General features: G+C 50.4%; 1 protein-coding gene across 2 annotated transcripts; it reads left to right on the top strand.

The window, feature by feature from the left end:
- The first annotated feature begins 9217 nt into the window (after positions 1-9217).
- Positions 9218-24862, top strand: LOC144734399 (P2Y purinoceptor 1-like). Of its 2 annotated transcripts, none has more exons than XM_078616557.1 (2): positions 9218-9416; positions 20969-24862. In XM_078616557.1, the coding sequence occupies exon 2, from the start codon at positions 22047-22049 to the stop codon at positions 23169-23171; it is 1125 nt and encodes a 374-aa protein (XP_078472683.1). In that variant the 5' UTR covers positions 9218-9416; positions 20969-22046; the 3' UTR covers positions 23172-24862. The 2 variants fall into 2 exon arrangements, with proteins under 2 accessions (XP_078472683.1, XP_078472681.1); XM_078616555.1 differs by having other exon boundaries at positions 9218-9839.
- The last annotated feature ends 1054 nt before the right edge of the window (positions 24863-25916 follow it).

Raw genomic sequence — 25916 nt, 5'->3', positions numbered from 1 at the left:
GCATGAGTGGGTGAGCGAATGACTGGATTAGCGACCGAGAGTGTGGTGCTTGTACACCGTGTGAACGAGACGAAATGATGAGTCCGGTATCCCAAGGGCCTCAACGTGGAAGGGGAGACAACAGTGAGTGAAGTTGCAACCGCGCATGGTTCTACACCGGCCACTAAAACCACCGCCATCCATGCCGCGATCTCTGATTTACGACCAAAGATAAAGCATTTGCTGAGACCAGTGAAATATCTACATTGTCTTCCTGCTTCTAGGCTGCGAGCGTGGGAATCGTCTGCATTGTTATAACAAACATTTAACAACAGTGATGGCGAGCAACCGTCAGACGTTGTTTTTTCGATGCACGTGAGAATTGTTATTCTGGTAAAAGTTACAACCCTCGCAAAATGCACATCACAAAGCTAATTACTAAATCAAAGGATTTCTCTCGCCACAGACTTCCCGCCCACGGTTCGATTAGAAACACGCCGAGGTCAGCAACAACGCCTCCAACTCCTCCTGCATCTCCTCCCTTCCCACCCCTTCCGAACACTGTTCGTAAATTAACAGAAGTGGTAAATCTCGTTTCCACGTTGCAGCAGGCGCAGATAATAATCGGGTTTTCACATACATCGTTAAAAACTTTCACTTTGTTTTTTAACCACCCGTGCAGAGATAACCACGGCTATGTACGATGAGCAAGTGGCAGTCACGGCTGTGAATCCGCCCGGGGGGCCATCAAGCCGGTAGAGATGGTGCGATGAAATCGGATCGCGCGCAGGTGCTTGGTGGATGATGACCATCGTGTTTGGAGCGGCCGGTGCAGCGGTTACGGAGCCGGCTACCCGAGTTCGATTCCCGCTCACGGCCAAACGCCAGTGACCAACATACGAACCGGCCCTGGGCTTCCGCTATAGGTCGACTCAGTCTCAAACGATGACCTTGTGCGGTGTGTAAACATCTCCACCGGGGAGATAAAGGCGGCCGGACGGGGTGCTCGCCTCCCACCCGCCTCGTGTGGCGTGCCGGCCTTTGTAGGTGCTCGCTAATGGCACTTGCCCCATCGGTCTGTTGAGGCTATACGGGGGATCGTTGTCTTATTGTCGTCATTAGATCGCTAGAGATTGTGACTGACCGTGGCTGCTGCTGGCTGCTTTTGCCGATGATGCTATAATCAGACCGTGGGTTGATGGCTAACGCATAAGTTGTTGGTCATTAGTCAAGGAGCATTTTCTTTTTGAAATGTACAAAGAGCCAAGCGAATGAAACTCATCCGAGAGGAAGCGCACCGTGGAGACGGAGCTATGAAATCAGCAAATGTGCGTGTGGTAGGTGATTACATCGCAGAATCGTGAGAGATGCTGACATCCCGCAGTGAATTGATCGTGGCCGCTGATGCTGCTGCTGCTGATGAAATCAGACTACAGGTTAATGATTGACAACGCGTGCATGTCCTTGGTCACTTGCAAAAAAGGATTGAATATCGGCTTAACGAGCTTTCACACGTAGTTATTGCTTTGTGTGCCACGCACGTTCATGCTTCACAGCCATTCACTCGCATCGCTATCTCAAGAGACGCGGACTGCTGTGATGGGTCGGGTTTGTGTGATGAGTGGAGTTGGTGAGATGGGTTGAGTTTGAGTGATGGGTCGAGTTTGTGAGATGGGTCGAGTTTGAGTGATGGGTGGAGTTTGAGTGATGGGTGGAGTTTGAGTGATGGGTGGAGTTGGTGACATGGGTGGAGTTGGTGAGATGGGTCGAGTTTGAGTGATGGGTGGATTTGGTGACATGGGTCGAGTTTGAGTGATGGTAGAGTCTGTGAGATGGGTCGAGGTGGTGTGCTCAGCTGAGCACATAGTTGGGATGGGACACGCGATGCACGTGTGCACTGTAGTGCAAGAAGGCAAGGGATAAAGCTCGCACATGTTCTGAGCAGCTGTGGAATCCGAAACCCTTGACATGGGAGTGTTTGCACACTTGTGTCTGTGTGTTAGTAGAGAGCGGTGGCGCAGTGGTTAGTGCACCGTTATACAAACCCAGCGCACCGTGTTCGATTCCCGCTCCCAGCCATCATCGGTTTACAATTGCGTGAACTGCTCCTGGGCTTCCTCTAGGTCGATTCAGCCTTGCCTGAGAACCTTGTTGACATGCATAAACATTGCCATTGGGGAGATAAAGGTTGCTCGCTGACAATATTTGCCATAAAAGTCCGTTAATGCTGAGACGGAGGATCGTTGTCTTGCGTGTACAATGCAGAAGAGTATCGGATGTATTTTTTTTTCCAAATGTCATGTTTTAGGCCCCATTTCGGATCATCTGAATAGTATATTTTTTATTGTTTGCATGTTATTTCGACGACCAGAACACATCCATATGTGTTGGCATTTCAATGTGTCTATATGAGTTGTAATTGTTTATAGACTAACTTAAATGATTTTACGCAATGGCATTAACATAAGCAGACAAATCTCCTGCTTCCCGCATCTATCCCTCCACATGCCAAGAGACACATGGCCTTCTGGGAGTGGACAAGTTCATCACAAGCAAACTCTGGACCGGTTTTCATATTCATTGCCTCATCAGCAGAGTCAGGATCACTTGAACCAATGCTTGTGAAATGCCAGATGTAATTCTTATATTCTCTACAATGATACGAATGCTCATTTGTACAGGTATTCCTCTACTTACGATGGAGATGCGTTACGACGACCCCATCGTAAGTCGAAAATATCGTAAGTCGAAGATGGCCTAGCCTACCCAGGAGTCTTAAAGAATGGTGATAATTTAGAAAACAGAGCAATTTACAGTACCGTACTGTATAAACTATATACTGTATGTATTTATTAATTACAATACTGTATTGCACAGTAAAATGTAAAGTTAAAAAAACAAGGTAAATTCTTAGCCTACCTATATGAACTGCAATTTAATAAACATTTTTTTCTGGAAACAATCCTATCTGCTATAAAAAAAAAAACGTTTAACATGCATTGAACGTATCGTATCGTGGTAACCTTAAAAAAATCGCTAAAGCTACGTATCATACATGCATTGAACGTATCGTAACGTATCATATTGTACTGTACTCAACAAGATTCTGTCCGTCGTCTGCATATTTGAACGATGTTAGGTTGTTGATGGCAATTTTGTCGTATCGCCATCGTAAGATCGAAATATCGTAAGTCGGACCATCGTAACTCGGGGACTACCTGTATTAATACCGGTATGTATTTTATTCACCGAATTTTTCGATTTTATGTAAAGTACCATCTATAAATCAATAGTCAAATGTAAGATTGTTTTTTAGTTTGATAGATGAACAAAAACGTGGCATTCGCGTGACAGAACCATTTTGTCGCAGGAAAACGCCGACGTGACGTCACAGGAGCGACTACTCTTCCTGTGACGTCACATCCCCCCCAACTCCGGGTAACGCAGCGGCCCTCGTGTGCAGTTGACCAATGAATGGCTCAGCGATGGTGATGAGACATCGAGAGAAGGATACTGACGTATCGACCACTCGATACTTATTTTATGTTAATGAGATTTATATAGCGCCAAGGCGCTTTACAGCAATTATTAAATTGTACATTGCGTGATAATAATTTGAAATTAAGAGTTGGGGGTTATTGTAAGTGGTGGTGTAGTTTTGATGGCAGTAATACAGAGGGATTGATAAGGAGTGTTTGGGATAGGCCTTGTCGTAGTTAGGGGGTAACAGAAAGCTGGAGTGGGGTGGGGGGGGTGAAACAAAAATTAGGCATCATTGCATTGGGAAGACAAAGGGGGATGGTGAGGGGCTGGAGCCAGGAGCTAAAAGGGGGCCAATCGCTCTGAATGAAAACATCGATGTGCCCCGAAACATTGCAACGAACACATTGATGGTTGTTTGGTGTTCAATGTTTTAAATGATTGTTATTGTACGTTTGTTTATTAACTCTTTACAGGGAATAGCAACGTTTACGTTCAAAAGCAAGGTATTTTTGCTGAAGGATATAATGAATAATTCAATGTAAGACAGCTAATAATGAATTGCTCAGAAGGCAGAGGACTGCTACAGAGTAGGCACTCAGCAAGGGCTTGCGTTACTTTCCAAGATACATCGTAATAGGGAATGAGAAATAGATTAATAGGAAAAGTACAAGAAAAGTACAAGGCTGTTGTTGTTGTTGAAGAGATAACACTCGCCCACAATCTTGAGTCTACTTTCCATCAACATGTGTAGAAATGTTTAATTATTTAGAATAATGCTGTATACATACAATAGCAAACCTGCATCTACTTTCCAGCGCATGAGCTTTAAACCTATCTGGAGTGTGTGTACATGTGTAGTGTCGCGTGTGTATAGCACAAGTCGGAGACGAGGTAGTTGCAGGAGGCACATTATTTTATTTGTTACACCTTTCCGGCCGTTCACACCCAGGATCGCCTTCTCTCTCGACCACGTTGCCGTACAGCCCGGCCTAGACACAACCCTAACCGCGTTGCACCGACGGAGTCGACCGAGACAGCCAACAGCTGTCCGGCCGCGCAATTATCGGGCGAAGGCGGCAGCGACGAAGACGGCGAAGACGACAGCGACGACAAGACGAGTCCACTCCCAGAATCAGCAGCCCGGAGCTCGCGCTCTCCACTGCTTTTATTATACTCAGCACAGCCTGACTCCGCCCTGACCGTGCCTCCCTTCTCGAATCCACTAGCGGGTTCCAGGGGCCTCCCGATGAGGTATTTCGTGACCCTTGCCCCAGTTCCTCCGCCCTGCCGGCACACCCGTCTATATGCTCGACGGCGTGTGCACTAACTGTCCACCGCAGTTGCCGCTGCTGGACAGCAGTCGGCGCTGTGTCACTACACATGTGTCAAGCACTTTTGGACCGTGACCGGTATATATATTATATCCATTAAAGAGTTTACAATTAATTCGGCATGATATACACAACAAGGAAAGCAAAAGATCGATGTTCCAATGTAAATCGGAAGGATCATCATCGATGTCAAGACATCGATGTCAAGACATCGATGCATCAGAACCAAATCATCGATGTCACCGATTGATCGATCTGCCCATGTACCCGACCTTAGTTTGCGCGCCAAGATTCGCGAACCCGGCCACCCAAGTTCGATTCCTGGCTACAGCCAACATCAGTGACAAGCGGTGTCTGAATAGGTCTCTGGTGTCATCTAGGTCGACATCGCCTTCAATGAGTGCCGGGCGCAGTGTGTACACATTAGACCTGTACTGGGGAGACAAAGACGGCCGGACGTGGTACTGCTGGTCACTCCATATTCTCCTCCAGAGTTCCTTGTTCTAATATGTCCAGCACTTGAGACTCTGGAACCTTTCACTCTGTTGGAATGGCTGACTATGCAGGGCAATTTGGTATTTGTATAGACGGCAAATCTCAATGGGTGTGTTACCTGGTTATGTACAGTACAGTCGCGACGACAAAACAAACCATACGCTGCAATGTGAAACATTCCTTGTTACAGTTGTGACTTGGTCGCACGTGAAAGAAATATCACAGTCTTTCACAGAATAATAAAGTGCCCTAAACACATACAGAATAGGGAAAATTAGCCTCTACAGTATATTTTAATCCACCAATTCATGGGGCCTTCTGCAAGCAATGTTTGCCAGCAGATGGATATCTGCGAACAAGTGCTTCATAGCCCATCGGATTCGTCCTGTCGAAATAAACATTCTGATTCTGATCTCTGGATGACTTTACATATGCTCTCCGAGCGCAAGTCTCTTTAAACAAACACTGCTGAGCGGCCAGATGTTGAAGGCAAGCAAATCTGTAGCGCTATACAAAAGCTCACGACCAATTCAGTCTATCTTCGGGGACATGTATATAACGCCATGTACGTCACACATTGATAACAACAACAACGCATTCGTCGACAACACTGTGGACTTATATTAGTTTTAATAACAGACGACGTTTCGGGCAATGGCCCTTACCCACAGCAAAGAAAATGTTACACGAACGCTGTCGAGTTAGTTGTGCTTGTGCATCCCCTTTAACGCAGCAGCAACACTAAATAACTCATCTTACTTTATATTGATGGAGCGCGTTTCGCTTAAGCACTCATGAGTGAAGCTGCCACATTGCTGGGAGGGCACGTGGTTGGGCTGGCAGGCAACATCCTTCCCTCCCCCAGACCCCGCCTACTTTTTGCCTCGCCAATAGCCCCGCATACTTGTGCATAGCCACGCCCACTAACCCACGAGCCCCAACCCCCCACAGCGAGCGGATTGGCTCCCTCTGATACCCAGGTCCCGCCCAGTGATTTAGACTCCGCCCACTAACCAGGTAGCCCCGCCCAGCGCTCAGGTGTCACGCGTCAGGAACGATATCAGGAAATATTCAACTCGGGGACACAAAAAAACTCCTCTGATTTTCACGAAACCTTCGGCGCTGTGGTGGGGTGGGTGTGGTGTGGTGCGTCGGGTGGAACACCGGGATAGCCCCTCAGACGCCAAACCCAGCTGACCCCTCCACGCTCGGCAGCTGAGTTACGCGTGGGCACAGGCAACACGTTCGGGGTTTGCAAAGGCGCTCGTGCATCGCATGTTGCGCTCACTCACTCTCACCTGTTTCCGCGAGGAGGAATGTTTGCCAAAGCACACAAGTCGAGACCCGCGGGTTTCCCCGGGCATTTTTTGGACACTTGGCGCGTTTTCTATGCTGCGTGCAGAGAGCGAACGAAGATAGTCCGTGCCATGGGATTAACCAAACCCGTTTCGCGACTAAGCGCGATGATGCCGATGTGCACGCGCCGTGTGTAATGGGATCGCATCCCTAGCGATGTTTAACATCCGTCCACTACGCGAGATGGCATCGTGCATTTCCCGGCGTTCAATCAAAACCGTTTTGCAAAGAACACGATACATGTCCAAATATGATCCAATCCTATACGTTGTTTATCTTATAGGTATTACCAGTATACGATATGAGCTTGTTATACTATAAGAACTACAAATGAGAATGCGAATAATGGCGCATCCTTTGCTCGATGGAGGTTATCCCGACGTCTTGACCGACGGTCATGGAAGCTGTTTGACCATACTTCACCACACTGGTTAGTGCAGGTTGAAGGCCGGAAAGGTGGATTGACAAAGGGGGATGTATGTATGTTGAACTTCTTTCGCACCGTACGTAGCCAACCGTGCTAATCGGAGGGGCGAATATACCGGATGATATTGGTGCAAGCTGTTCATGTGTGCCGGATGTTTGAAGCAAGAGCCATCCACCAGAATCAGAATATTTATTTCGACGGGAGGAGGAATCCGATGAGCTATAAAGCTCTTATTCACAGATGTCCAGTAGGGGTGGGTCAGAACGTTACAACAACAAGCAATACAGAAACGCGATAGGGGTGCAAAGTATAGGAAAGGTCAACGAATCACTTTAAAAATAAATCTACAAATAATACGAAATAATTGTTTTATCTAACTAGGCCAGGGGTCGGCAACCTACGGCTCCGGAGCCGCATGCGGCTCTTTACGGGCTGCTTCTTGACAATATGTACGTATGTACAGTATGTACTCAGATGCATTGCGGCTCTTGAAATACTGAATTTTGTACCGAATTGGAAAGAAATGGCTCTTCTTGTTATTTTGGTTGCCGACCCCTGAACTAGGCAATGCCCGTTAAGCTGTTTGATTTTTTTTCAGACGCAACCTGGCCACACATGATAGCTCGACGAAGTGACTTATCACGTGGACGTTTATATCGGGCCAAATAATATAAACAATCGCCAAAGGCTGGACTCGTTCAAACTCAAGACAAAAAAAAATAAGAAAATATCCACCATGCGTCCGAAGTCTCGTATGAATGAAGCAGAGCGACATTCCATTTTGCACTTACAGGGTATAATCACAACCGGCTTAACATATTCTTACAGACGGCGAATCGGGGCGACAGCCCCGGGCCCCACGCTTTGGGGGGGGGGGGGGGCGCACTCTGACGACGTCACAGTGGTGTCAGATGTAACACTTAGCTTTGGAAGTGTGTTGGCACCGGGTCAACACGGTGGGGTTTGCCCCGGGCCCCGCATACCCCTGCTTACAGACCGTGTCTATCCACTGCTGGATGAAGGCCTCTCCACACCTCGGGGGTTGTTGGATCATACTTCACCACGACGCTGCTCAGTGGGAGTTAGTGAAGGGCTAGAGTCGTGAGGAGTGGGGGCGGGAGAGGGCGTTGGGGTCAATATATATATTTTCCCCCCACTGATGTTATCCGTGGCCAGGATTCGGGAATCGAACTCAGGTCGAACTCAGGTCGCCAGGTTCATGGCGCATTCATGTCGCAGTGTGTGTGTGTCACTAAGTGACGGTGACGTCACCACAGCGTCTGTGGCAGGCCAAGGTGCACTTTGTGGCCACGTGTAAGTGTCGAAGGCTCGCTGACAGAGGAGGTCACGGGACAGACCCAGGTGCCAGGGGTTAATGTGCCAACAACCGCTATGCCCACGCCACCATCCCAGACCCGAGCAACCGTACAGAAGTTACCAAACGCAAATTCAGCCCCCCAACCGCGATACGTGCAGCGCCATTACTTTGCCTCTCGCTTGCAGTTGCTGGAATCTGATGGCACCGTGGCTGCTTTGCGTCCGCAGAGATAAACCCAAATGCAGAAAATGTCGCGCGCTCACACGCGGGTGACGACCATGGGCAGGCGGAGTCCGGGTTGCTTCTGCTGCTGCTTCTCGCTCAGAAATGTTGCCTCCGGAAGGGATTTCAGGTGTTAACTCGAGCCCCGACCACCGATCCACCCCAAATAGCCACACACAATCCACCTACGCGCATCTAATCGCTCATTCAGCCACGCAACAACCCCCCTAACGCACCCACTCAACCGCACACTCAACTACGCACACACCTACCCAGCAATGGATCCACCCACTCACCCAGCCACTCATCCAACCACCCAGTCACTCACCCAACCCCACAGTCACTCACCCAACCACCCAACCGTGCACTAAGCTACGCATACATCCACCCAACCATGGACCCCACCCACTTACCCAACCACACAGCCACTCATCCACCCACCCAGCCACTAACCCAACCACACAGCCATTCACCCGACCGTGCACCCAGCTACGCACACACCCACCCAACCATGGACCCCACCCACTCACCCAACCACACAGCCACTCACCCAATCACCCAGCCACGCGCACCACCACCCAATCACGCGCCCATCCACTCACCCAACCACACAGCCACTCATCCAACCACCCGGCCACTCACGGCAACCGCCCAACCACGCACTCACACCACCCCCGCCGCTACATACACAACGGCTCAACCACACATTTGAGCACGTATCCACTCACCCAGTCACACCGCCACACAACATTCCCACACCCCCCACTCGAGCAGCCCACAAGACCCCGCCCTCCGCACGGCAAAAGTTGCGTCGTGTTTGGCGAAGCCCTCCCCTCTGTGCCTGTTTTCGCTGCTTGCTCAGTGGCTGCGAGAGTGGGCGCCCCTCTCTCTCTCTGGTGTGAGTGTGTGCGTCTCTCTATCTGTGTGTGTGTGGGGTGAGAGTCGCGCCTCTCCGTCTCTCACTCTCTGTTGATCTCTTGACGCCACAGAGCTCTTCCGCTACCGAGCCCTTGAGAGCAAAGGGCGCTCTCTCTATCTCTGTGTGGTGTGCATGTGCGTCTCTCTGTCTCTCTCTCTCGGTGTCTCTCGCCACGCGGGTTTTACGCTGCGTCGCCTGCCTCCGTCCGTGTGTCCGACGTTTCGAGCGTCGGGGTTACTACCGCGGCACGCACGGAGGCTTTTCGTCTCGCCTCGCGTTGGGTTTCGCCCGTGCAAGTTTCGCGGAGAGGTAGGTTGGGCGTCTGGTTCCACAGCAGAAACCACATGTGGGGAGTCTGTTGCGCAATAGGGCGCATGCATTGAGCTCAGTCATAGCATGCGCATGTATACTTTGTGTGTGTGCACAGTGACTTGTATATGGGGAGCGGTAGTGCAGCGGTCAGCGCGGCTGCACTAGGAACCCAGCGACGCGGGTTCGATTCCCGCTCACGGTCAACCCCAGCGAAGATGATCTTAGCCGGTTCTGGGCCTATCCTAGCTCGACTCAGCCTCAAATGAGTATCTGGTGCCGTGTCTAAACATCGCCACGAGGGAGACAAAGGCGGCCGGGCGTGGTTCTGGCCACCTACCCCCTCGCGTGCCATGCCGGGCTTCGTAGGTGCTGGCTAACAGCACTTGGTCCTACAGTCTGTTAAGGCTATAGGGGAATCTTTGTCATTGTAAATGTAGTGATATGTGGATATAGAGCACATCGATGATTTCTAATTAGTCTCTTGTAGAACTCACTGATGTTTTTTTTATTCAGGTTATATCGCGTTGTTTGTTCCACGTGATGTCCGACAATTGAATGTTTAACTTCTTTGCGAAGTAAACATTCAATTATAAAGTCCTCCCCCGGGGAAATGGATGTTCAGTTCCGTTCCTGAAGAAGAAATTCCCACCATGTGGAGCGAAACGTCGGACACCGCGCGGTTAACATTCCGAAAACACATGTACATCGGAGACAGCGACAACACATCCACGAAAGAGCGAGGCAGCGATTATCATGATCTCACCCTGAGCATCATACTGGACATCTGTAAACAAGTGATCTGTAACTCATCGGATTCCTCCAGCATAAATAACTATTATGATTCTGATCTTTGGAAGTTGCAAGCGATGCAGGCGGGGCAATATTATGTTGGGCAACAGTGTGTCAAGAGAGTGGTAAACAGATGTAATGAGTGTGTGTGTGTGAAAGTTTATCGAGATTAGTGAGAGAACGTGTACAGACTTTGAATTTAAACTTAGTTTCTTTTCCGAGTATCTTTTTAAAATATTTTTTTTCAGTGGGGTATCTACAAACAATGCACCCTCCTTTACGTTTGTAACAAACAAACAAAAATCTCAAACATGATTCTGTGGCCTCTCTGGAATAATTATCACGGCCACGCGGGCAGGACCCGAACTTATTTCACCTCGTTGGGGGGGACCACGCGGCCACCGGACGATATTTACTCGGGGCACTGCCAAGCATCGATGAGTGGCCGAGTGGAATTGTCGTTGACCCGCCAACGACGCGCTCCTGAACGGGTGAGCGCTCGACCACTTCCGTCACTTACAAGAATATTTATTTATGCTGGAGGAATCTGATGAGCTGTAAAGCTTTTTTTTTCACGGATGTCCAGTTAGGGGCGGATAAGAACGTTACGACAACAAACAGTGACGAAAGTAATTTTTATTTTAAACATAATTGCTGATTACGGTAGGCCCAAAGGCAGCAAACATCAAGCCGGCCAGCAACAAAAAGCACTGTCAGAATTGTAACCGATAAAACGAGTTAAGACTCGTGGGTTCGATCCCGACCCTGACGCATGCTGTAGGTTTGGAGTTTGCGGCGTCTCTCTCCCCGTGGTCGCGTGTGACTTTCTCTGAAGTCCTCCGGCTTTTCCCTGCACACTTAGAAACCTGTTTAGAGAGTCCACCAGCGAAGATGGAGAGTCCACACTTTACATGCATCAAGAATATGTGGCTGAATCTTGACTTGAAGCTATAAATGCCCACGTGATAAGCAACTTCGTTGAGCTATCATTTGTGGCCAGGTCGCTTCTTAAAACAAGAGCGATGTAACTCAGTGGACCTTACCTGCTCAAATTAAAAATAGTTTAGTTTATCTCTTAGTAATAGATAACAAGAGTTAACACGTTTCGTGAACGTGGGCAAGCTGGTTCAGAGCTTGCGGAAAAGAGAAGATGGTCAGAGAGGATCCGTGTCGATGTGTCTTTGCCCCGCGCCAAACGGTATTTTTATTCGAAAGTGCTCCACAGACCCCGGTGAATGGTCGCTCTGTTACCCGCATCGCGCTCCGCCGTACCCAGGAAAGCACCCTTCGCTTTGCGACTCTCATGACTATCGTCGCACGAGGGTGCCCCCCCTGCTGCTGCTGTTGCTGCTGTGCGTAATCCCGGTCGGGTGACTTTGCCCGTTGGCCCTGTCCGCTGGCACTGCCCCCTACCCACTGCCCCCTGCCCACTGCCCCCTGCCCACTGCCCCCTGCCCACTGCCCCCTGCCCACTGCCCCCTGCCCACTGCCCCCTGCGCTGTTGCCGCGAGAGAGCGAGAGGAGAGGCGATGGGGGGAGACGGCATGAGAGGAAGGGAGGAGGCAGGGAGATGAAGCTCATCGTGGATGGAGTTTGAGGAAGAGTTGATCAGCACATTAAGAGCGGAGCAAAGGACAAGGAAAGTTGTAGGAGCAGCCCGAAGACTGGCTTAAGCCTGGAGCTGTGGATATTATTGTTGTTACGTGTATATATAAAAGACTCGCGCGCAAGTGATTGTATGTAGGTATGTTTAACTTATTTGGCGCCGTACGTAGCCAATCGTGCTAATCGGAGGTGCCGTGGAAGGACAACAAACTAAAGAGAGCAACAAGCAGTTCTAAAGAAATACGTTTACAATCTTGATGATTTAAAGTGCACAGCTCCCAGTCGCTTCCTAATATTCGGAAGGAAGAGCGTTCCAGACGGCCGCATGGAGCTCCTCTGAAAGCACGCGATGCGGTGACCACCTTTGTCCGATGGCTATAAGTGACTGTACGTGCTGGATAGTGCTTGGATGGGTGACCACCACGCATGAAAAAAATCAGGTGCTATAGGCTGCTGCTGCCCACTGGGCTACATTGTGGACAACAGAAGATGGATTGAAGCCAAAATCCATCGTTGTGCTGCTGAACCTCGATGGTCCCACGCCGATGCTCGTTTCATTTGCCAAAATGAAACCAAGTCCGAGTGCTTTTCCCTTCACGTGTTTCCCTGTTGTTGTTGTTGTTGCTGCGGTTTTTGTTTGTTGTTGTTTGAATCTCGTGGGTGTTTTTTTGTTGTTGTCCGGGCAGCCTGCACTAATGTCCTTCTGTAACGATGGGATCTGTCCTGGTCATTTACAGATATTGTATAAAGCGCCCTCGCTACAAACTGGACGGACAAAGCACGTCTACGTGAGGTATCCGCGCGTTCTCGCCCCTGGTTAATTACCCGAGGTCTGCCGCGGTGGGTAATCGGGGCTTGTCGGGGCATCGGCCTGGCAAAAAATCTCGACAACTGGCATTTAGCTCTTGGGCTTATCGCTGCCATGCGCAGGAATAGAATCAAATAGTGCCGCGTTGTGCAATCGGAGGAGGGGGAGGAACACACAGAGGAGGAGGAGGCATGTGCGGTGCAAAGGCAACGAAAGGGCATAGGGCAACCGACTGGTATCGGTCTCCAACAAACCGCTCGTATAATCACACAGCGATCGGGATCGTATCGAAGGGTAGTTAGTGGCAGCCGTCCTGGGGAAACTGATGAGGCTCCAGATACTAATAGGGCAGTGGTCGTGGGGTAGAGTCCAGCCTATATCCTGTGTCGTGTGCCTGGCCCGGTAGCCGCGTTTAGAGACCACGCGATACCCGTGCGTCATGCGCGCCCTATTTTCGCACACGTGCCAACGCCGCGGCAGCACCTATCGCGGGGAGATCAATTAAACGCGATACGTTAAACGGTGACAGATTGGCGAAAACCACGACCTTTGCGTGCCCATGTATACCGGTTTTCTTTTTCCAGAACGCGTTATCGGTCGTGCTCTGCGCCTGCTCGGGTGCATACACGAGTGCGGGCTTTCAATGGTCCCGGGGATTTCTGGAAAGAGCTTTTTGGAAAATGTTTACGACAAGTGCGAGGAGTGCGCGAGTGCGCTTTGGGTAATGCGTTATGCGGCCCGTTGGTGCTCTTCATCGTAAGCCGATACTCATATCTACAAACTAGGAGAGGAAGTATCGGATTTTCTCTGTCTCTCTCTCTCTCTCAACAAACCAGCCACATGTCCATGCCGCCTCCGTGTAACGATTAGCACGCTGGACTGGCAATCCAGAGGTCACCCCTATGATCTCTCCTGCGTGGCAGTTTAAACAATAACCGTGCAATGTTCTCAAACCCCCCCTCCACTCGCCGCCTCGGGTCCCACCCAGCAGGAGAATCAGAATGGGGATCTTTTATTTATTACTGGAGGGATGCGATTAGGCCATCGAGCTCTCGTTCACAGATGTCCAGTAGGGGCACGGGTTAGAGCGTTACAACAAAAACACGACACGAGTGCAAAGTGTAGAAAGGTAAGGAAATCACGAAAATTATATATAAATATAAAACTAAACTCTTTTATTTTACAGGTGAAGTCCAATGATCTGTTAGCTCCTTTTTCAGAAGCGATCTGGCCACGAATGATAGCTCAACGAAGTGGCTTATCACGTGGGAATTTATGGCAGCAGGAAAATACTCTGAACGCACTTTGATTCTCAATGTGTGTGGCAGAGCGAGTCGATGATCGGGGTAAGGTCGCGAGTGGTGGTGGTGGGGTAAAGATGCTCGTGCACCCACTTCTTCCAAGACGCCTGAACAACTGTGGAGGAGTATGCCAAATTCCAGCCAGCATCACCAATCTTGTAAAATCTTGAACACTCAATGAGTCGTTTTGCCTGGATAAAGCTTTGAACATGAATGTTGAACTTGAACTTATTTCGCACCATACTTATCCAACCGTCCTAATCGGACGTGCAGGCGAAGGACAATAAACTAAACATAAAAATCGGTTCAAAACAAATTAGTTGTCAATCAAGATGATTAAAGAGTCCGTAGCTCCAGCGACTTTCTAATATCGGAAGAAAGAGCAATCCAGACGGCCGCAGAAGCGCATCTGAAAGCGCGCGATGCAGTGACCGTCTTTGTTCAACGGTTAGCCAGAAGCCGCTGCTGCGACCATGACTGGAGTTCACGTGATGGTAGTTTATGCTCCTTGACGGACACAATACACAGTAATCACAATTAGTCCATCGGCAGGCCGCGTGTGGTGGGGTAAAGTGTGGGTGCACCCACCGATTCAAAGATGTTCGCCCAGCGTGGATGAATCGGCCAAAATGCCCTCTACAGAAGGGTTCTCTCTAGCAGAGACCCTTCTGCCCGCGGTGGCGCGGGTGAGTGATCGCAGGGCTGCGCCGTTACCGTAGAACAGGCCACGTGAATCGTCGCCGCGTGCAACGTTGGAGAGGTTTATCATCGAGTGGGCTGACATTGCACGGAGAGAGCGAGCGCTTGACCACAATGCAGTGCGACATCACACGGTTGCTCCTTCGGGGGGCCCTGTAAACTTAGAGCTCGCTGCATAGCACGTGTTTCAATTGAATTCTGGGCAGTCTTCTACACTTGCAGATGTTAATGATCAAACGCTCCCTCGGTGGACTCCTATAATGAATGTAATAAATAAATAAATGTTCCTGGTTTTGATAAAGGGCCACTGCTTAGAAACATCAGACTACACGTTGTTTCTGCTGTGCGGGTGGACGCGATTAGCCGCGCTATGTCAATCCACTGCTGGATGAGGGCCTCCCCACGCCGTGCGGGCCGTGCTGGGGCGTGGGGTTATACAGCCATACTTCACTGCGCTGATCGGTGTCTGTCGGTGAACGCGGCGAGCATAGGCGGGGGAGCGTAGAAGTGCAGTACAAATGTTTTATTCCGCTGAGCTGACCACCACGCAGCAGCAGCAACCTATAACAACCTGGTATGCATGGTGGTCACTCATGTAGGCACGATCCAAGCTCGGCGCCGCTTAGCTTGTGAGGTGCGGTGAAACTGGGATGCGTGTTCCGGGTGGTGCTGTGCCTGATTGTAAAGCAGTGTTAACAAAGAATTTGGTCAGAGAATTGTATTTTCATCATAATGGTTTTTGTGTTGGATCGCGTTAACCGCCCACCACCCGACCTCTTACACCTGCTGTATATTTGGAGTTTGCGGTGTCTCTCTCTCTCTCCCCGTGGTCGTGTGGATTTTTCTCCCGGGTCCTCCGGTTTTCCCCTCCACATTTAGAATCAATATCACGCGTTCAGAGTATTTGGCTGTTGCCATACATTTTCCACAGGATCAGCCACTTCCTTGAGCTACCGTTTGTGGCCAGGTGGGCCTTACCTGGTCAAATAACAAAAAAAGTAGCTCAGTTTGCTTAAACCCCTTTACAACGCGCGTTTGTTCTTGGGAAATGTAGAATTAGCAGCTCGGAAGCTTGAGACGACGGGGCGGCTGCCACGGCAAAACGCGTCTGCACGTTACACCAAGTTTTGGCCAGTAACCCTGACCGGTCTTCGATAGGCCGAGTCCCTTATCGCAGCACAAGCTTGCAAATAACAGTTTGGTTCATATTGGATCACGTATCTTTACGAGTTAATACTCTTCCCCCACACCCCCCCCCCCAGTTACCTACGGGGTGGTTAGGGTGGGGGTTTGAGTAATGATTGTAACCTTGGTTATAAAGCATCTACAGCGTGCGTCGAGTTGAATGACCAACAGAGGAAGGAGCCCTCGTGTGAGTGACCGAAAGGGCAGATAGGGGAGATTCCCTCGGGAATTTTTGGGAACGAAACTCATTGCATGCATGTGTGCGCGTTGAACTTCTTTCGCACCGTACATAGCCATCTGTGCTCCGCACGGTGTGGCTACCACAGCAGTGTTATGTAGTTACAGGAATAATAATGTAGCAGTGGATGGAGAGTGAACCACTGTGAACGTAAGATTGCAGTGATAAGCTTTTTGCAGGCATGCGGTTTTAACTGTGCTTTGTTTTTATTATGGTTGTTGTTTCCTGGTCCAGTAACTCCTTTTCAGGAGGGCTGCACACTGCATGGGACGTTTGACTCGTTCTGTTGTCCTCAGTGTTTGGCTTCCCGTGGAAGGAAACTGATTAGACAGAGAACACTGCACGAGGCATACAAGGGGATAACACTCAAAGGTCGGGGCAGACAGGGCAGGAACCCACTTGCTGTACTGCTACCTCGAGGCCACCTTGCAGCCCGGCACATTTTTGAAGTTCACAAATCTACCAAAACTGTTTGCTTCAAAGCACCGGAATATGGGATACGTATTGTTTAGTGATTTAATTGAGGTCTGCCGATTGGCTTTGGAGATCAGAGGTCTGGGTTGGCACCACTGAGGTCCTGGGTTCGAATCCAGGCAGCTGACCGTGATTAAACCGGGATCCCAAGTGTAGCGAGGTGATGGTGGTCTCAGCCCGGTCACCAATGATATTGCACAATCACTTTTTGGCTAAATAACATGCTCTGGGAAGTCAGTTGGACTGCGATGCAATGACTATTATGTACATTACTCTCAGCGACAGAGTGCGTCGTTGACCAGAGCTCACTCGGAGGGATCTCGGATGTAGTTCTGTCACATCCACTTCAGCGGGCCTTCCACCAGCACGAAGGCTTTTTTCTCTGCCCTGCGAGAGATCCGAACGGTCGATTTAATCTCATGGCATGGGGGCGCCGATAGCGCAATCGGAATGAAATTAGGGAAGGGAAAAAAAAACACAAGTAAAAGACAAAAAAATGTATTCCGTGCAACCAAGTGGGCCCAACGATTTGCGCTTCAAGAAAAAAAATTTGCATACGGCACAGTCCGTTGTATGTTGGTGTGCACGGGGGGTGTGGGGTTGCAAGGTGCAGCCGTAATTGCATTGTAAAACAAACAGTTACAAAAGTTAGGTGCAGTTTTTTTCTGGGTGCGGACGCACGACTTGCATGAGTTTCCACTTGGGACAAGAATGGGCGTTATTTGCTTTTTTGGGAGTTTTTTTTCTTTCTCTCTTCCCCTGCGTTTTCTTTTTTTTTTAGTTCCGACTGTGGCAACAGCCTTCCTGCTCTCTCTGGTCTGGCCATGTGGAGTAAAAGCAGCCGACGCGGAATATCGAAATATTGCATGCCCCATGTGACGTCGCATTCCATTTGATCAGAATGAGAATATTTGTTTCACTATTTTTTTTACAAGGTAAGGCCCACTGAGCAATGTAGTTCTTTTTCAGAAGCAACCTGGCCATCACAAATTATCGCTCAAAAAAGTGGCTTATCATCATGTGGAAGTTTTTTGCAGCCAAATGCTCTAAGCGCATGTTGATTCTACGTCGGGAGGGAAAAACCGGAGGAACCGGAGAAACATCCACGTGATCACTGGAAGAGAGAGATCTGTAAACTCCAAATATACATCAGGCGTTAAGGCTCGGGACTGAACCCATGACCTCCTGTATAGCAGGCGAGGTAGTTAACATCTCGCCACTGCAGTGAGATGTTAACCATCATGTGACTTGGACAGGACCCGTCACTATTTGGGATGGTCGATGCTGGTTGTATAACCTTTAAAGCAAAATCTCTTTTAATATGAAACTTAAGCATGCATTTTTAGTTTGCATAAAAACCATGCACGTTTGTGTTTGAAGCGTTGTCTCTGTGTGTTACGTGTATGCACTGAAACATTTACAATCTGAGTACGACGGTTCGCCAGTAAATATCGTGGCTTTGCTCTCCAACACACCGGTGTGCTGTACTCGTAACAAATTGGCATGTTCTGTTTACGTAGCAAACATTACTAATTGGCTGTGTCGGGTGGTGGCAGGTTTAAAGACACATTAATATATTTACGTGATCTAACCCCAAAAAAAAACCTGTATTATGGATATTGGTCGCGAAAGCCTAGGTGTTAAACTAGAACGTGTGTGTAAATCCAATTTATTATGTCGTTTTAATTCTAATGTTACGTAGTTGTTGCTGCTGCTTACACTTAGGTTGTTTTGCTTTGACAGCAAATGGACCAAGTCACCTGCAATTGCGCCTGATGTCGTCCGATCGCGCAAGCTGAGCAGGCCTGAGCCTGGATAGCAAGCCACCGTTTAAAATGCAGCCATTGTACACAGACTTCGGGACTACATCGTCAGCAGAGGGCAGTGTGAAAAATATCTCCTGTTGTGCTGTATATCTATGCTCCCTGCCTTCACCAAGCCAGACCTGTGCTATGGTCCAATAACCCCGATGACCTACGCAGCGTGGGGAGGCCCTCATCCGGCCCCGGATGAGCATTTACGCGATGCCATATATTTTATGCATCCCGTTTCCAAATGTTGAACTCCGCATTTCAATTTGCCGTACTCCAGAAGCTGCTGCTCTTTTGGGACCGCTGGCCCCTTTACGACGTTTAAGCTCTTCGCTAGCCAATTTCGTTTTTGCACGCTGGAACCTGGTGGGTTTTAATGTTTCCCGTTGCAGTGTATTTATATTCTTTATTCACCCGCGTATCCGTTTGCAGCTTACAATGCTATCACATTTATTTTTACATTCCAAAAATATAACAAAAAATCAATAGAAAAGAAATTTAAAAAAAACCCACTCAAATCAAAGAAACTCACAAATCAATTTTGGAACTTGCAATCCAACTTTACAGCAGTTGCTGTACAGAAAAAAAATCGCTCAAATCAAAGAAACTCGCACATCAATTCTGGAACTTGTAGTCCAACTATACAGGGGCCTCCTCTACTTACGAACGAGTTAGGTTCCTGAGGTCTGTTCGTAAGTCTATTTGTTCGCAACTGAACTCCTGTCGATTCCAAACATGTTATACGGCATGTAGACTAAACACGGGGAATGGCTTGAAAAGTCGTATAATCTCCTGTAGATGTAGATGCCACTGGTTCTTCACGTTCTGCAGATGTAAATGCCACTGCCGCCGTCCATTGTGCGGTGGTTGAACTTACGAATCTCTGTCCGAACAGGCAACTGGACATATGTACCGGGTTTGTTCGTATCTTTTAAAGTTTGTAAGTCGAATGTTCGTATGTAGAGGAGTCCATTTACAACAGTTGCTGTACAGAACTGGCTCGGCAACTGCCCCTGGCGTGTGGTGTTTCTGTGCAGCTAGCACCACGTGGTGTGAAGAATAAGAGCCATTTCCCGAGACGTTGGATGTCATGTTTTCTTTTTAAAGCCTCATGGTGCTCTTGACGGGGAAACGCGCTGAGGTTAATTGTTAATTGCACTTGTGCATCACTGCCAACGGAGCAGCAGCATCACCAGATGATTTTACAACTCGGTGCTACTTTGTCACGCTCTTTAAGTTTACGGCCGTCTGGCGTGCAATGTTTGTCAACGTGATTCCAATTTCCTGAACATTTTTTTGCGGTTTTCCCTAAAACCCCACGACCTCTCGTGACCTGCGTGTGTGTGAAACTTAATTGCCAATTGTTGCTCAAGTCGTCCTCGCGTCCGATTTAGCACGGTTGGCGACCTATGGTAGGAAGGAAGTGCAACATACACATGCATACCGGTGAGTGCAGCCATGATGCTCACTGATTGCGACTTCGAACCTACCAACCACTTGCTGTAGAACAGGCAACTTTGGCAGTCAGGCAGGCAGGCAGGAAGGCAGGCAGGCATGACAACACCAGCAGCAGAATGCATAGCAGTGGCAGTAGACCGTACAACAGCAACAGCAGTCTGGTTCATGAAGCTATATTTGGCACTAGATTTGCCGGATAAACTTCAGGCTTTTTTAGGCCTAGTGAGGCTTGGTGATGATGGAGAGGTTGTGTGTGGGGAGCGGTAGTGTAGCGTTTAGCGTGCTGCGCTACAAACCTGGCGACCCGGGTCCAATTCCCGCTCACGGCCAACACGAGTGATGATTATCTGTAACCAGTCCGGGGCCTCTCCTCGGTCGACTCAGCCTAAAATGTAGTTGCTGGTACGGTGTGGAAACATTGCCATGAGGGAGATAAAGGTGGCTGGGTGTGGTGCTGGCCACCCACCTCGTGTGCCATGCTGGCCTTCATAGGTGCTCGCTAACAGCACTTGCTCCTACAGTCTGTTCAGGCTATACGGGGGATCTTTGTCTTTTGTCTCCCAGCATGTGATGAAATCAGGTCGATCTTTGTGGTTGTGTTGCATTTCCCCACCTCAATGAAATGGAAAAGTTTAAATATAATTCCCAGAAAATTGCCAAAAGGTCGTCCGTGAGAGCGCTGCCCCGACACATGATATCGCGTCCATATCTACCAGCGATGGCGATTTCAACGCGCGTGCCTCTGTTTCTCCCTGTAGGCCTGCCTTCGGCTGCAACGCCCGCGAGTGGAGCCGACGCCGTCTCACCGTGGAGGTCACCTCTCTGGTGGGAAAATCGCTTGCAGCTAAAGGCCCGGGGGTGGTGGCGCGGCGTGGGGTGGGGCGAGGGGACCTCAAATAACCTGACAAGTTCACGTTCGACGACATCGATCGCCCTCTTCGATCGTTTGCCAGAAGAGTGAAAAAAATATTATTCACCCGGGGAGGGGGGGGGGGCTACTCCCGAAGCCGTCCACTTGACTTGGTCACTAACCCCGGAGTGAACATTTACACCGTTGCTGATCAATTCATCACCGTCCAAAAGAAGAAAAAGGCCGCAGGATTTTCCTCGCAAGTGGAAATTGCTGAGCGCGAATTATGCCCCGCGCGTTTCGCCTTGCGGGGGTTTATCTCGCATTGAAGTGAACCGAAATCTCCTCGTGTGAGATTTTATAAAATAAATCACTTGACTTCTTTACCCCTTTAGAGCTCCGAAGTCCCGTGGAGGCTCAGTCCTCCATCAGAGTGTGGTGGGCACAAGCAGTTGCAGGGCTGCGCCTCTACCCCCCACCGCCTTTGAATAGTTTTCAACTTTGTCGATGACTATCGTCAGTAGTACCACACAGAACTGAGGATGGTCGTTTGAGGATCGGCTAACACGGCACTCGATGTTGCTGGGCAGGGCTTGATTGATACAGGATAGCCACAGATAAAATTGGGCCCCGTCAGATATTTATAGACGGAGAAGTGGCGGCGGGCCATCAGTGGAGGGGATATTAATACTCCCAAGACACAAGCCCCATTCAATTCACTTTATCTTTGCATTTCGGCTAAGTAGTTATCTCCTCTTCAGAGACAGAGATATTAATTTTTAAATATATATATATGAATTTTAGCCACGCAGCCGTCGAGCGTTTTATGATTAACATCTGCTCGCGTGAAAACCGCTTTTAAATCAATTTGAAACCTGCCTAATTAGCCACCTCCAGGGTGCACAGGGGTGGGTGGGGGGGGAATCCCCAGCGGTACGTAGTGCCCGCGACCCGCAAATCCTTCCGCCGTGAACGCGACGGCGGCAATGGCCGACAATTTCAACTCGACCGCGGGCCCTACGGTGAGCGCCAACGGGAGTGAGGAGCATCGCTGCCAGCTGAACAAGGCCTTCCAGCACATACTGCTGCCCACCTTCTACAGCATCGCCTTCGTGCTCGGTCTCATCGGTAACGGCCTCGCCCTCTGGATGTTCAGCTCGGCGCGCATGCGCCCCTGGACGAGCATCACGGTCTACATGTTCAACCTGGCACTCGCCGACCTCCTCTACATCTTCACGCTGCCCTTCCTCATCTTCTACTATCTCAACCGCACCGACTGGATCTTCGGCGAGGCGTGGTGCAAGGCAGAGCGCTTCATCTTCCACGTGAACCTCTATGGGAGCATCCTCTTCCTCACTTGCATTTCGGCGCACCGCTACGCCGGCGTGGTGCACACCATGCGCTCACTTGGGCGCCTCAAGCGCCGGCACGCACGTCTCATGAGCGCCGTCGTATGGGCCGTGGTGGTCGCTGAGGTCTTCCCCAGCCTCATCTTCGCCAAGACTGGTAAGAACCACTCTGGTGGCAAGACCTGCTACGACACGGCGCCGGACGATGAGCTGGAGCGCTACCTGACCTACAACCTGGCCGTGACGGTGCTCGGCTTCCTGGTGCCCTTCGTCGTCATCCTCGTGTGCTACGGCTTCATCGCGTGCAAGCTTGTGCAGCACCAGCTGTCCAATGCCACGCTGCGGCAGCGCTCACTGCGCCTCGTCGTCATCGTCATGATCTCCTTCTCTGTATGCTTCCTGCCATACCACGTGATGCGCAACGTCAACATCCTGGCCCGCCTCTACCTGGGGCCCAACGAGTGCGAGCTGTCGGCCCGCATCTATGCCGTCTACCAGGTGACGCGTGGGCTCGCCAGCGTCAACAGCTGCATCGACCCGGTGCTCTACTTCCTCGCGGGCGACACCTTCCGCCGGCGTGTCAGCACCACCAAGCGGCGGCGGCAGCAGCAGCAGCAGCACCACGCGCTCACGGCCAAGCGGCTGCCTGTGCTGGAGCGAGCCGCGCAGGAGGAGGAGGACAGCGTGCCCCGGTCCTTCGACACCGTCACCGAGCACGCAGAGGACAAGAGCAAAGTTTTGTACATCAAGGCCGAGCAGTGAGCCGGCACGTGATGAGAAGAGTGGGAGGAGGTGGTGCGATGAGGAGGAGCAGACGCAATGAGGTGGAGGAGGAGGTGTGGAATGACCCCAGTGCCTTGTCGTTCGATGAACCACTTTCAACCCATGGCCCCACCTGTCTCACCCACTCCCGATCCCCATCCCTGCGGCTGTCGCAGAACCTTGGTGCAGCCGTCGCAATTCTGCGACCCCAGCACCCGTTATCACGAGTGTCGAGTCGACCGCGCCAACTGAACTCTCGCGATGGTCTGGTGGACGCCCCCCCCCCATCCCCGGCTCCACAGCGCGGCCGCTGCATCTCCTGGAGTCCCGTGCACTTTGTCGTCGATAAACAAATTGCTCTGTTGACGTGTAGGTTAACCGGTACTACCCCAGGTGGGTCAGATGGCGTGTGTATCTATCACCAGCGGAACACGACAGAATCCGAATGTTTATTTATACTGGAGGAATATGATGAGCTACAAAGCTATTTTTCACATATGTTCAGTAGTGGCGGGGGGGGGGGGTCAAAAGGTTACAACGACAATGTGCATGACCCTCAGACGTGCGCCCTTTAAGTTACGCGGAGATGTATAAATATTTTAAAACGTGGGGTTTTACGGAGGCTGTACAATTGTGGTAAGTGATCTCAAGCGGAACGCATCCACCGATCGGCACCCTGGCCCTGCCTGTGACGCAGAGGCCGCCGGCTCGATCCGATGTCCCTGCGGCCCCCCTCTGCCCACCCAGCGGTGGTAGCGCGTACGTGACCCCCGCAGGTGCGGTCAACCGTTGGGTGCTCTTAGCAGCTCTTTCAAGGCGTCTGGCCGGCGTGGAAGGGTAGAGGCCCAGGAATGTCTGTCAAGAGGTTGGCTCTCTAGAACTCTCCTCGAGTTGGGGCGGTGGCGGGGGGGAGGCCCTTACCCGGCCAGCAGTGGCGCGCGGAACTGAGCACTCACAGGGCTTGCACCCTCTTTTACGACGCTTCTGGTTCTTTACGCGGCGCCATTGAGATGCGCACTTCTGGGGGGGGGGGGGGGGCGGGGGTTAACGGTCGATCCGCACGGCTTTTGGCAATGAAAGCTGGGGAGGAAATACGCGCCTAGAAATCGAACAAAAACTTTTCATTTCTCCGAAATGTGAACAAGCTGCCCCCCCCCCTAATGACCACCCTTCCCCCCCCCTTCAATGTTCTCAAGCCGTTGTTAAACCGCGACTATTACCTGGATGTAGCCTAAACTGTAGCCACCCGGGCCATCACTTTATGTACATTCAAAACTAAACACTTGCATTTACTTATCGTCATTTGTTGACATTAACTTATTGGTCTTCTTATTTTACTGTGGGACCGCGTGCGTGCGTGCGGCACATAGTGTGCAATGTGGTGGTAATTTGTATTTTTTTAAATCCTAACAGCAAATAGAATGTGTGTGTGCGCGTAAATCGTGAGCGGTGGCGGCGAGGCTGATATTTAATACGAGGTATTGCGAATTAAAACCCAACAGTCCAGCAAATCTCAACGGGACGGCGAGCACTTGTACTCGGGTCCGAGCAAAGGCACTGTGTCGACGTTTTGAACTGTGCAGATGCTCCGATGGAAAAACTGGCAGAGATTTGAGTGGAGTTGTGAGAGGTTTGGACGCCGCGGCCAGAGAATGAAATAAGAAATAAATGTCGTAGGTATTTTTACACGACTCGGTGGTTTGTGTGGCTCATTTGCATCGGCCAATGCCCAACGTTTCGCGCGAAAACTAAACGAGCATTCGCTACCATAGAGGATCTACAACAGCAATGTTGTTGTTTGTAGACTCACCCCTTAACTCTCTCTCATCTCGCTCTCCTCCCTTCCATGCACTCCCCTACCTCTCCCCTCTGACTTTACTCCCCTCCACGCACTCTCTGACCTCTCCCTTATCTCCCTCTCTCTAATTCCCTCCACATGCTCTTCCTTCTCATCTCACTCTACTCCCCTCCACACACCTATCGTCTCACTCCAATCCCTTCAACACGCATTCACTCTTTATCTCGTCGTTGAGTGGAAATCCATTCCACAGCCGTCCGTACTGTCGGATTCCTGCCCACAGCGCCCTGTCCCAGTCGAGGTCCAAGATCTTTCTCCCCCTCTGCTCCGACTACCTCCCGGTGTCTCGAGACGAGATGGAAATATGCCCGCCGTTCCTGTGCGGCATCTCGGACTTCGGTCGCATTTAGACGCTGTGTAATACAGGAAGGAACAATATGTTCCACACTGCCCACCAGGGATTTTTGTCTGTCTGTCTGTCGTGCATAAATATATATATAATATAAACAGCTCTTTGATTGGTGGAGACCGACTGCCGGGTACGGAGAGGGGAGGTGCCTAAGGGAGGCGGGTCAGGGGAGGGGCTTAAGGATATGGGGGGGGGGGTGGTCAGGGGAGGGGCCTAAGGGAGGGGGGGGGGGTCAGGGGAGGGGCCTGAGGGAGGGGGGGGGGTCAGGGGAGGGGCCTGAGGGAGGGGGGGGGGTAAGGGGAGGGGCCTAAGCAAGGGGGAGGGGCCTAAGCAAGGGGGGGGCGATAGTTAAGGGGGCTGGCTACCTGGCTGGCTGCCTGGTTACCTCAAGTCAAGTTATCTTTTATACAGGTAGGAACAACAGGTTCCACACTTCCCACCAGGGATTATTTGTATGTTTGTCGTGCATATTTGTCTGTCGTGCACGAATGCGCTGTCCAACCAAGTTCCTACCAGCCCACTCCGAAGGAACGTGTTC

The sequence above is a fragment of the Lampetra planeri genome, chromosome 51, assembly GCF_965212315.1.
Source record: "Lampetra planeri chromosome 51, kcLamPlan1.2.h2, whole genome shotgun sequence".
In the NCBI taxonomy this organism is placed as follows: domain Eukaryota; kingdom Metazoa; phylum Chordata; class Hyperoartia; order Petromyzontiformes; family Petromyzontidae; genus Lampetra; species Lampetra planeri.
The sequence above is the reverse complement of the archived record's forward strand: the minus strand, read 5'-3'. Positions and strand labels throughout refer to the sequence as shown.